We start from the raw sequence: 12938 nt of genomic DNA on the forward strand, positions 1-12938 counted from the left end.
CATTTTAGGCAACAGAGATCTTGATCCAGGTGGAGATGTATCTGCTGTGTCTTGACATCTAGCCACTTAGCTAAGCAAGTTAGCAAACAAAATGCATAGCTGGAGCCCAGAGCTGGATAACATTTTTTTGACACATCTTAGATGTCTTATAGTTTATACTTAACTGATAGTTATATGCAGTGGCGTAGCACGGAATTTGAAAATCATACCGAAATACCCCGGTATATGGTTTAAACGGTTTACCCCGGTATACGGTTTACACACACACACACAACACACACACACACACACACACACACACACACACACACACACACACACACACACACACACACACACACACACACACACACACACGACTACTGCGCTAGGTGCTGGCGATTACCAGGGTGGCCAAATTCCTTCCACTGAAGACCATGTCAAGCTACCAACTCTACTGTCTTCTATAGACTGGTATACCATTGAGGAAAATCCATTTATCTGTCTTCTATAGACTGGTATACCATTGAGGAAGATCTATTGATCTGTCTTCTATTGACTGGTATACCATTGAGGAAGATCTATTGATCTGTTTTCTATAGACTGGTATACCATTGAGGAAGATCTATTGATCTGTCTTCTATAGACTGGTATACCATTGAGGAAGATCTATTGATCTGTTTTCTATAGACTGGTATACCATTGAGGAAGATCTATTGATCTGTCTTCTATAGACTGGTTTACCATTGAGGAAGATCGATTGATCTGTCTTCTATAGACTGGTTTACCATTGAGGAAGATCTATTGAACACAGTTCATATTTAATGATTGTCTAATTCTATCTTCTATCTTAGCTCTGACCATAGAGATATACACTGTAGGTGTGACTTTAACGAACAAAGGCTTCATTATGTGTCTGTGACTTTTTATCCCCTCAACACAATGTCCAGCTGCATCCTACTCAGACAGCTCAGATGACGAGACCTCTCCTCGGGACAAGGCCCAGGCCAACTCCAAGGGCAGCAGCGACTTCTGCGTTAAGAACGTCAAACAGGCAGAGTTCGGCAGACGGGAGATCGAGATCGCAGAGCAAGGTGCAGAATCACTGGTCTTGCATTCACTTTCCGGCATCGTTCTGATTGCAACTATGATAGATGTGCAACCAGGTCAGCCCAGTACAGCTTGCATTGGCTGGGATCTGCTGGGCTCAGTATTGTCAAAAGGGTAAAGTGGAAAGTGCTGACATAGGACCAGTGGGATAGAGGGTAAGAGAGTGTTTGGCGCCTCGTCAAGGACTGACTCTGGATCAGTAATTATAAGGTAGCGGTCATAGAGAAGAGCTCAGACTCGTATCACATGGCATCCATTCTGCTGGGCTGAGTTTTAACGACTGATATCGAAGTCATAAAGCAGGTGATGACCTCACTGGACCTGTGTCAGATAGACAGTGATATCCAGGGAAACAGGAGCAGGTCTGAACCTGTCTGTCTGTCTGTCTGTCTGTCTGTCTGTCTGTCTGTCTGTCTGTATCTCTGACTGTCTGTCTGTCTGTCTGTCTGTCTGTCTGTCTGTCTGTCTGTCTGTCTGTCTGTCTGTCTGTCTGTCTGTATGTCTGTCTGTATCTCTCTGTCTGTCTGTCTGTCTGTCTGTCTGTCTGTCTGTCTGTCTGTCTGTCTGTCTGTCTGTCTGTCTGTCTGTCTTTCTCTGTCCTCTCTTTCTCTCTCTATGGTTGTGCAGATCTAGGCGAAGTGCCTAGGTCTCAATAGCTGTTCCTGTCAGTTCTGCTCTAACTAACCCTAGAGCCGTTGCCTAGGTCTCAACAGCTGTTCCTGTCAGCAATGCTTTAATTAACCTGCAGTGGTGTAAAGTACTTAAGTAAAAATACTTTAAAGTACTACATACAGTGCCTTGCGAAAGTATTCGGCCCCCTTGAACTTTGCGACCTTTTGCCACATTTCAGGCTTCAAACATAAAGATATAAAACTGTATTTTTTTGTGAAGAATCAACAACAAGTGGGACACAATCATGAAGTGGAACGACATTTATTGGATATTTCAAACGTTTTTAACAAATCAAAAACTGAAAAATTGGGCGTGCAAAATTATTCAGCCCCTTTACTTTCAGTGCAGCAAACTCTCTCCAGAATTTCAGTGAGGATCTCTGAATGATCCAATGTTGACCTAAATGACTAATGATGATAAATACAATCCACCTGTGTGTAATCAAGTCTCCGTATAAATGCACCTGCACTGTGATATTCTCAGAGGTCCGTTAAAAGCGCAGAGAGCATCATGAAGAACAAGGAACACACCAGGCAGGTCCGAGATTCTGTTGTGAAGAAGTTTAAAGCCGGATTTGGATACAAAAAAATTCCCAAGCTTTAAACATGCCAAGGAGCACTGTGCAAGCGATCATATTGAAATGGAAGGAGTATCAGACCACTGCAAATCTACCAAGACCTGGCCGTCCCTCTAAACTTTCAGCTCATACAAGGAGAAGACTGATCAGAGATACAGCCAAGAGGCCCATGATCACTCTGGATGAACTGCAGAGATCTACAGCTGAGGTGGGAGACTCTGTCCATAGGACAACAATCAGTCGTATATTGCACAAATCTGGCCTTTATGGGAGAGTGGCAAGAAGAAAGCCATTTCTTAAAGATATCCATAAAAAGTGTTGTTTAAAGTTTGCCACAAGCCACCTGGGAGACACACCAAACATGTGGAAGAAGGTGCTCTGGTCAGATGAAACCAAAATTTAACTTTTTGGCAACAATGCAAAACGTTATGTTTGGCGTAAAAGCAACACAGCTCATCACCCTGAACACAACATACCCACTGTCAAACATGGTGGTGGCAGCATCATGGTTTGGGCCTGCTTTTCTTCAGCAGGGACAGGGAAGATGGTTAAAATTGATGGGAAGATGGATGGAGCCAAATACAGGACCATTCTGGAAGAAAACCTGATGGAGTCTGCAAAAGACCTGAGACTGGGACGGAGATTTGTCTTCCAACAAGACAATGATCCAAAACATAAAGCAAAATCTACAATGGAATGGTTAAAAAATAAACATATCCAGGTGTTAGAATAGCCAAGTCAAAGTCCAGACCTGAATCCAATCAAGAATCTGCGGAAAGAACTGAAAACTGCTGTTCACAAATGCTCTCCATCCAACCTCACTGAGCTCGAGCTGTTTTGCAAGGAGGAATGGGAAAATATTTCAGTCTCTCGATGTGCAAAACTGATAGAGACATACCCCAAGCGACTTACAGCTGTAATCGCAGCAAAAGGTGGCACTACAAAGTATTAAGTTAAGGGGGCTGAATAATTTTGCACGCCCAATTTTTCAGTTTTTGATTTGTTAAAAAAGTTTGAAATATCCAATAAATGTCGTTCCACTTCATGATTGTGTCCCACTTGTTGTTGATTCTTCACAAAAAATACAGTTTTATATCTTTATGTTTGAATCCTGAAATGTGGCAAAAGGTCGCAGAGTTCAAGGGGGCCGAATACTTTCGCAAGGCACTGTAAGTAGTTTTTTTGAGGTATCTGTACTTTACTATTTATTTTTTGGGACAACTTTTACTTCAATACATTCCTGAATAAAATAATGTATTTTTTCTCCATACATTTTCCCTGATACCCAGACATTCTCGGTACATGTTTAATGCTTAGCAGGACAGGAATATGGTCCAATTTAATTAAGTACTCATCAAGAGAACACATGGTCATCCCTACTGCCTCTGATCTGGCGGACTCACTAAACACAAATGCATCATTTTTAAATGATGTCTGATTGTTGGAGTGTACCTGTGGCTATCCATACATTTAAAAAAAAAAAAAAAAACTTAAGTATATTTAGAACCAAGTATTATTTGAATGAGTGACTTGCACTCTTACTTGAGTAACTTTCAACCTGCAGGCAATTTGGAGGTGATCTTGTGGGTTTTACAGTCTCAATGGCCTCTCTTTTTCAATATTATGCTAAATCTATCTTCGTATTCCTGCCTCTCTCGTTCACTGGTGTACTCTCCCAAATCCTTTCATTCTGACTCAAACTATCTCACCTCCCCCCCTCTCTCTCCCCCCCTTTTTTTTATCTCTCCTTCTCCCCCCCCCTTCTCTCCGCACGCCCCCCACAGATATGTCAGCCCTGATCTCGCTGAGGAAGAGAGCCCAGGGGGAGAAGCCTCTAGCTGGGGCGAAGATAGTGGGCTGCACCCACATAACAGCTCAGACTGCAGTACGTCAACTTGCTCTCTCCTCCACCCAGTGTTGCCAACTTGGCAACTTTAGCCAGTTTTCAGACCCCCTCCAGCGACTTTAATTGGTAAAAGAGGCTAGCGACAAATTCAGCTACTTTTCAGGCTGCCTTTGGGAAGTTTTGCCACCAAGAGTTTCAGTGGTTTTGATGGCATTTAGCGACTTTTCTCACTTAATTATGCCCCACAGAAGAGTGGGATGAGCTGTCTGTTTAACAGAAGTCACAGCAGCAAGGCAAATTGGTGATGTGAGGTCAAAACGGCAAAACATCTAGTGACTTCTAGCGTCAAATCAAGAAACCAAAAGTGGATCTCACTAAAAAATAGTTGCTAACACTATACAATCATACCACACCATACTTCATCTTAGATTTAGAGAATACCTCTCTACCATACTTCATCTTAGATTTAGAGAATACTTCTCTACCGTACAACATCTTAGATTTAGAGAATACCTCTCTACCGTACAACATCTTAGATTTAGAGAATACCATCTCTACCGTACAACATCTTAGATTTAGAGAATACTTCTCTACCGTACAACATCTTAGATTTAGAGAATACCTCTACCGTACAACATCTTAGATTTAAAGAATACCATCTCTACCGTACAACATCTTAGATTTAGAGAATACCTCTACCATACAACATCTTAGATTTAGAGAATACCTCTCTACCGTACAACATCTTACCTTATACTGTCATTTGATTTTCCTGGTAGTCAGGAAGAGGAGCTCTCTGCATCTTAGCATGGACTAAATGGGATCCTTCATAAACATCAGGAAGAGTAGCTGCATCTTGCCTTCTTACAACATCTTAGGGACTACAAATCTTGATCCATAATACAACATCTTAGAGTAGCTACCATCTCCCCATACAACATCTTAGATTTAGGAATACCAACATCTTAGATTTCCATACCATCTCTACCGTAACATCCCAGGTACAACATCTTAGGATACCATCTCTACCGTACAAATCTTAGGAGAATACCATCTCTACCGTACAAGCATAGATTTGGGGATCCATCTTAACACATCTTAGGAAGAGTAACATCTTAGATTTGAATACCCTCGGTACAACATCTTAGATTTGGGGATCCATATCTTACCTTATACTGTCTTTGGCCCCAGGAAGAGGAGCTTCTGCCTTGGCATGGACTAAATGGGATCCTTCATAAACTCCAGGAAGACTAGCTGTGTTTGGGACTAAATTAGCCCTGCCTCAGGTTCTGATTGAGATCCATAATAAACCCCAGGAAGAGTAGCTGCTGTCGACAGGAACTAATGGGGATCCTAATTAACACCAGGAAGAGTAGCTGCTGCCTCAGAACTAATGGGGATCCATAATAAACCCCAGGAAGAGTAGCTGCTGCCTGAGGAACTAATGGGGATCCATAATAAACCCCAGGAAGAGTAGCTGCTGCCTCGGCAGGGTTCCTAATAAATACTAGTGTGTTTGTGTATTCCCCTCCTCAGGTTCTGATTGAGACCCTGGTAGCTCTCGGAGCTCAGTGTCGTTGGACAGCCTGTAACATCTACTCTACTCTGGCTGCTGCCCTGGCAGAGCCGGTGAGAACTTATAATACTCCCCCTCTCTTTCCTTCTGTCTGTCTCGCCCCTTCCCCTCCTTTCCCCTCTCTCTCTCCCCCTCTCTTTCCCTCCCTCTACCTCTTTCTCTTTCCCTCGCTACCCTCCCCCTCTCTTTCCCTCACTACCCTCCCCCTCTCTTTCTCTCTCAATTCAATTCAAGGGGCTTTAGTGGCATGGGAAACTCATGTTTACATTGCCAAAGCAAGTGAAATAGATAATAAAAATAAAGTGAAATAAACATTAAAAAGTGAACAGTAAATATTACACTCACACAAGTTCCAGAGACATTTCAAATGTCATATTATATACAGTGAAAAGTTAAAGTACAAATGGGAAAATAAATCAACAGAAATATGGGTTGTATTTACAATGGTGTTTGTTCTTTAATGGTTACCCTTTTCTTGTGGCAACAGGTCACAAATCTTGCTGCTGTGATGGCTCTCTCTCTCTCTCTCTCTCTCTCTCTCTCCTCTCTCTCCCAGCCATAACAAGTCCTCTCTCTCTCTCTCTCTCCCAGCCATAACAAGTCCTAGCCCCTCTCTCCCAGCCATAATAAGTCCTAGCCTCCCCCCTCTCTCTCTCTCTCTCTCTCTCTCTCTCTCCCCAGCCATAATAAGTCCTAGCCTCCCCCTCTCTCTCCTCTCGCCTACAGGTGTGCCTGTGTTTGCGTGGAAGGGCGAGTCAGAGGATGACTTTTGGTGGTGCATCGACCGCTGTGTCAACACGGAAGGCTGGCAGGCCAACATGGTACCTAAAGACTAAACCATCCCCTAATAATGTACTTGACCTCTGTCGTGCAGTGACACTCTCACACATTGTAAAGGCTTATTTTTGATTGATTTGAAATGATTGAAATTGCTTTACTGTATTTATGGAGGCTTCTGGCTTCTGTTAATCCATCTCTATTTAGTATACAGACTTAATGCAGCAGATCTACATGCAGACTTAACCTTATTTAGTATGCAGACTTAATACAGCAGATGTCTCTATTTAGTATACATATAGACTTAATGACTTAATGCAGATGTCTCTATTTAGTATACAGACTTAATGCAGCAGATGTCTCTATTTAGTATACATAGACTTAATAGCAGACTTAATGCTTAATGCAGCAGATGTTCTATTTTTACAGACAGACTTAATATGCATACAGACTTAATGCAGCAGATGTCTCTATTTAGTATACAGACTTAATGCAGCAGATATCTCTATTGTTTGAGTCCACTGTCTGCTCTTCTACCATTTGCTCTTCCTGTGTTGGTGTTACTGTAGATCTTGGATGACGGAGGGGATCTGACCCACTGGGTTTATAAGAAGTACCCCAGCGTGTTCAAGAAGGCTCAGGGCATCGTGGAGGAGAGTGTCACTGGAGTCCACAGGTGAGAAAGAGCTTTCCTAAAACATTGGTCACATCCATCCACAGCAAGGAGAGACGTCTGTGGGATTGGATCCGGTTGATCACCTGTTAGTCTGTGGCTCAACAAAACTTTCATCCTTTCTTCTCAGGTTGTACCAGCTGTCCAAGGCAGGCAAGCTGTGTGTCCCGGCCATGAACGTGAACGACTCTGTTACCAAGCAGAAGTTTGACAACCTCTACTGCTGCAGAGAGTCCATCCTGGACGGGTGAGACCTTTATAATATCAAATGTTTTTCTCACATAAAGTGTGTGATGGTTTTGTTTTGTTTGTAATTTATAAATGGATCGTGTCTGATTTGTAATTGTTACTTTCTCTGCTTGCTGTAGTTTGAAGAGGACCACTGATGTGATGTTTGGGGGGAAACAGGTGGTGGTGTGCGGTTATGGAGAGGTACAGTCCTTCTGATTCTTTACTCTGATTGACTGTTAGCTGACACGTTAGATTCAAAAGTTGATGTTTGGCATTTGAACATAGATTTGAGAGTTCTGTACTGGGCTGTTCTCTGTCCTGTAGGTGGGGAAGGGTTGCTGTTCTGCCCTGAAGGCCCTGGGAGCCATCGTCTGCATCACGGAGATAGACCCCATCTGCGCCCTGCAGGGCTGGTGGGTGGCTGGGACTTACCTACAGTCTAATGTATCCACGTCTTTAAAAAAAAAATATGTGTTTTAGTTATTTTTGGCTACTTTTTCCTACAAATCTTCCTGCGTATACAGCATGGATGGGTTCAGGGTGGTGAAGCTGAATGAAGTCATTCGTCAGATGGACCTGGTGATAACCTGCACAGGTAAACTAGATCAATCAGAGCACGCCTCATCCAGACTATTCCACTCTGATAATTATAGAAGCAGTCCTCCCAGCCGCTGTCCTTGTTTATGACTCAGGTTTATCCGGCAGATGGCAAGTTAGAGGTCACCTGTTTGAATGTGTATCCCTCTCTGTCTGTCTCTCTCTCTCTCTCTCTCTGTCTCTCTCTCTCTCTGTCTCTCTCTGTCTCTGTCTCTCTCTCTCTGTCTCTCTGTCCCTCCCTCTCTGTCTCCCTCTCTCTCTGTCTCTCTGTCTCTCTCTCTCTCTGTCCCTCCCTCTCTCTCTCTGTCTCCCTCTCTCTCTGTCTCTCTCTCTCTGTCTCTCTCTCTCTCTGTCTCTCTCTCTGTCTCTCTCTCTCTCTGTCTCTCTCTCTGTCTCTCTCTCTCTCTCTGTCTCTCTCTGTCCCTCCCTCTCTGTCTCCCTCTCTCTCTGTCTCTCTCTCTCTGTCTCTCTCTGTCTCTCTCTCTCTCTGTCTCTCTCTCTCTCTGTCCCTCTCTCTCTCTCTGTCTCTCTCTCTCTCTCTGTCTCTCCCTCTCTCTGTCTCTCCCTCTCTCTCTCTGTCTCTCTCTCTCTGTGTCTCCCTCTCTGTCCCTCCCTCTCTCTCTGTCCCTCCCTCTCTCTCTGTCCCTCTCTCTCTCTGTCCCTCTCTCTCTCTCTGTCCTCTCTCTCTCTGTCCCTCTCTCTCTCTCTCTCTCTCTCTGTCTCTCTCTCTCTCTGTCCCTCTCTCTCTGTCTCTCTCTCTCTCTGTCCCTCCCTCTCTGTCTCTCTCTGTCTCCCTCTCTCTCTCTCCCTCTCTCTCTCTCTCTGTGTCTCTTTCTCTGTCTCTCTCTCTCTCTGTGTCTCTCTCTGTCTCTCTGTCCCTCCCTCTCCCTCTGTCTCTCTGTCCCTCCCTCTCTGTCCCTCTCTCTCTCCTCTCTCTCTGTCTCTGTGTCTCTCTGTCCCTCCCTCTCTGTCCCTCCCTCCCTCCTCTCTCTGTCTCTCTCCCTCTCTCTCTCTCTGCACCCCCCCCTCTCTTCTCTCTCTCTCTCTCTCTCTCTCTCTCATTATAGACAGCCAACATTATTGATTGTAATCAGACCTGAGATGAGCTGACTTTATTGTTGTCACTCAGGCAATAAGAACGTGGTGACCAGAGAGCAGCTGGACCGGATGAAGAATGGCTGTATAGTCTGCAACATGGGACATTCCAATACCGAGATTGATGTGGTGAGGTACTTTTACCTGTGTGTGTGTGCGTGTGTGTGTGCGTGCGTGTGCGTGTGTGTGTGCTCGCTTTGTGTTTCTGCTGTGTCACTAATCCTGCCCCGGTCTCTCTCGCCTCTAGGCCAGCCTGAGGAGCCCGGAGCTTACCTGGGAGAGGGTGCGTTCTCAGGTGGACCATGTGATCTGGCCCGATGGCAAGAGGGTTGTCCTGCTGGCTGAGGTACGGTTTCTGTCCTCTACAGCCTCTGTGTCCCTGGCCTGGAGTTAAACTGAGCATCACTCCCATTCGCCGTTGTTTCACCCTAGTGCAACGTTTCACAAACTCACCAAGGGTTGCACGTTTAGGTTTTTTCCCCTAGCACTACAAAGCTGATTCAAATCATCAGTGTACTGTGAGGGGATAGTGTGTACTGTGAGGGGATAGTGTGTACTGTGAGGGGGTAGTGTGTACTGTGAGGGGATAGTGTGTACTGTGAGGGGATAGTGTGTACTGTGAGGGGATAGTGTGTACTGTGAGGGGATAGTGTGTACCGTGAGGGGGTAGTGTGTACTGTGAGGGGATAGTGTGTACTGCGAGGGGATAGTGTGTACTCTACTGTGAGGGGATAGTGTGTACTCTACTGTGAGGGATAGTGTGTACTGTGAGGGGGTAGTGTGTACTGTGAGGGGATACTGTGTACTGTGAGGGGATACTGTGTACTGCGGGGATAGTGTGTACTCTACTGTGAGGGGATAGTGTGTACTCTACTGTGAGGGGATAGTGTGTACCGCGAGGGGATAGTATGTACTGTGAGGGGATAGTGTGTACTGTGAGGGGATAGTGTGTACCGTGAGGGGATAGTGTGTACCGTGAGGGGATAGTGTGTACTGTGAGGGGACACTGTGTACTGTGAGGGGATAGTGTGTACTGTGAGGGGATAGTGTGTACCGTGAGGGGATAGTGTGTACTGTGAGGGGACACTGTGTACTGTGAGGGGATAGTGTGTACTGTGAGGGGATAGTGTGTACCGTGAGGGGATAGTGTGTACTGTGAGGGGACACTGTGTACTGTGAGGGGACACCGTGTACTGTGAGGGGATAGTGTGTACTGTGAGGGGATAGTGTGTACCGTGAGGGGATAGTGTGTACCGTGAGGGGATAGTGTGTACCGTGAGGGGATAGTGTGTACCGTGAGGGGATAGTGTGTACCGTGAGGGGATAGTGTGGACCGTGAGGGGATAGTGTGTACTGTGAGGGGACACTGTGTACCGTGAGGGGATAGTGTGTACCGTGAGGGGATAGTGTGTACCGTGAGGGGATAGTGTGTACCGTGAGGGGATAGTGTGTACCGTGAGGGGATAGTGTGTACTGTGAGGGGATAGTGTGTACTCTACTGTGAGGGGATAGTGTGTACTCTACTGTGAGGGGATAGTGTGTACTGTGAGGGGATAGTGTGTACTGTGAGGGGATAGTGTGTACTCTACTGTGAGGGGATAGTGTGTACTGTGAGGGGGTAGTGTGTACTCTATTGTTTGGGAGCACTGCTTTAGTAACATGGAGCACTGAGTGAAACAATAGTGAGACAGAATGACCTTTAGCTCGGATCTCAAGGAACTTCCCTCCCAAACCTGTGTCTGTGATTCAAAGAGCTATAAAAACATTCTAGAGTTACTAAATAGGCAGACGGATAGGTTTCCCACCATGAGATGTATCCTGATGACCTTTCTGTCACCTTTGTCTGCTTCCAAACCTGACTCTTTTTGAAAACACAACAAAATAGTGACTTGGCCTGAGAGATTTCCCACTAACATGTAACTAAAGGCTTTGTCTTCCCATCGTTGACCCATGTTGTGTAGTGTGTACTGTGAGGGGATAGTGTGTACTTTACTGTGAGGGGATAGTGTGTACTGTGAGGGGATAGTGTGTACTCTACTGTGAGGGGATAGTGTGTACCGTGATGGGATAGTGTGTACTGTGAGGGGATAGTGTGTACTCTACTGTGAGGGGATAGTGTGTACCGTGAGGGGATAGTGTGTACTGTGAGGGGATAGTGTGTACTGTGAGGGGATAGTGTGTACTGTGATGGGATAGTGTGTACTCTACTGTGAGGGCATAGTGTGTACTCTACTGTGAGGGGATAGTGTGTACCGTGAGGGGATAGTGTGTACTGTGAGGGGATAGTGTGTACTCTACTGTGAGGGGATAGTGTGTACTGTGATGGGATAGTGTGTACTCTACTGTGAGGGCATAGTGTGTACTCTACTGTGAGGGGATAGTGTGTACCGTGAGGGGATAGTGTGTACTGTGAGGGGATAGTGTGTACTCTACTGTGAGGGGATAGTGTGTACTCTACTGTGAGGGGATAGTGTGTACCGTGAGGGGATAGTGTGTACCGTGAGGGGATAGTGTGTACCGTGAGGGGATAGTGTGTACTCTACTGTGAGGGGATAGTGTGTACTGTGAGGGGATAGTGTGTACTCTACTGTGAGGGCATAGTGTGTACCGTGAGGGGATAGTGTGTACTGTGAGGGGATAGTGTGTACCGTGAGGGGATAGTGTGTACTGTGAGGGGATAGTGTGTACTGTGAGGGGATAGTGTGTACTCTACTGTGAGGGCATAGTGTGTACTCTACTGTGAGGGGATAGTGTGTACCGTGAGGGGATAGTGTGTACTGTGAGGGGATAGTGTGTACTCTACTGCGAGGGGATAGTGTGTACTCTACTGCGAGGGGATAGTGTGTACTCTACTGTGAGGGGATAGTGTGTACCGTGAGGGGATAGTGTGTACTCTACTGTGAGGGGATAGTGTGTACTGTGAGGGGATAGTGTGTACCCGGAGGGGATAGTGTGTACCGTGAGGTTGTAGTGTGTACTCTACTGTGAGGGGATAGTGTGTACTCTAATTTGAGGGGATATTGTGTACTCTACTGTGAGGGGATAGTGTGTACTCTACTGCGAGGGGATAGTGTGTACTCTACTGTGAGGGGATAGTGTGTACTGTGATGGGATAGTGTGTACTCTACTGTGAGGGCATAGTGTGTAATCTACTGTGAGGGGATAGTGTGTACTGTGAGGGGATTGTGTGTACTGTGAGGGGATAGTGTGTACTGTGAGGGGATAGTGTGTACCCGAGGGGATAGTGTGTACTGTGAGGGGATAGTGTGTACTCTACTGTGAGGGGATAGTGTGTACTGTGAGGGGATAGTGTGTACTCTACTGTGAGGGGATAGTGTGTACTGTGAGGGGATAGTGTGTACTGTGAGGGGACACTGTGTACTGTGAGGGGATAGTGTGTACTGTGAGGGGATAGTGTGTACTGTGAGGGGATAGTGTGTACTGTGAGGGGATAGTGTGTACTGTGAGGGGATAGTGTGTACTGTGAGGGGATAGTGTGTACTCTACTGTGAGGGGATAGTGTGTACTGTGAGGGGATAGTGTGTACTGTGAGGGGATAGTGTGTACTGTGAGGGGATAGTGTGTACTGTGAGGGGACACCGTGTACTGTGAGGGGATAGTGTGTACTGTGAGGGGATAGTGTGTACTGTGAGGGGATAGTGTGTACTGTGAGGGGATAGTGTGTACTGTGAGGGGATAGTGTGTACTGTGAGGGGATAGTGTGTACTGTGAGGGGATAGTGTGTACTGTGAGGGGATAGTGTGTACTGTGAGGGGATAGTGTGTACTGTGAGGGGACACCGTGT

The 12938-nt window shown here is 45.8% G+C and overlaps 1 protein-coding gene across 1 annotated transcript in view; it reads left to right on the forward strand.

Moving 5' to 3' along the window:
• The window catches only part of LOC135503897 (S-adenosylhomocysteine hydrolase-like protein 1), a 71465-nt gene that overhangs the window by 46697 nt on the left and 11830 nt on the right, over nt 1–12938 (forward strand). Inside the window, exons 3-13 of the mRNA XM_064922083.1 lie at nt 930–1073; nt 4123–4223; nt 5721–5810; nt 6483–6581; nt 7107–7213; nt 7341–7457; nt 7579–7642; nt 7766–7854; nt 7966–8036; nt 9168–9262; nt 9381–9479. Coding sequence (XP_064778155.1) covers nt 930–1073; nt 4123–4223; nt 5721–5810; nt 6483–6581; nt 7107–7213; nt 7341–7457; nt 7579–7642; nt 7766–7854; nt 7966–8036; nt 9168–9262; nt 9381–9479 — 1076 coding nt within the window. The remainder of the gene's footprint in view (nt 1–929; nt 1074–4122; nt 4224–5720; nt 5811–6482; nt 6582–7106; nt 7214–7340; nt 7458–7578; nt 7643–7765; nt 7855–7965; nt 8037–9167; nt 9263–9380; nt 9480–12938) is intronic.

This window comes from Oncorhynchus masou, chromosome 18, assembly GCF_036934945.1.
Source record: "Oncorhynchus masou masou isolate Uvic2021 chromosome 18, UVic_Omas_1.1, whole genome shotgun sequence".
NCBI classification, from domain to species: Eukaryota; Metazoa; Chordata; class Actinopteri; order Salmoniformes; family Salmonidae; genus Oncorhynchus; species Oncorhynchus masou.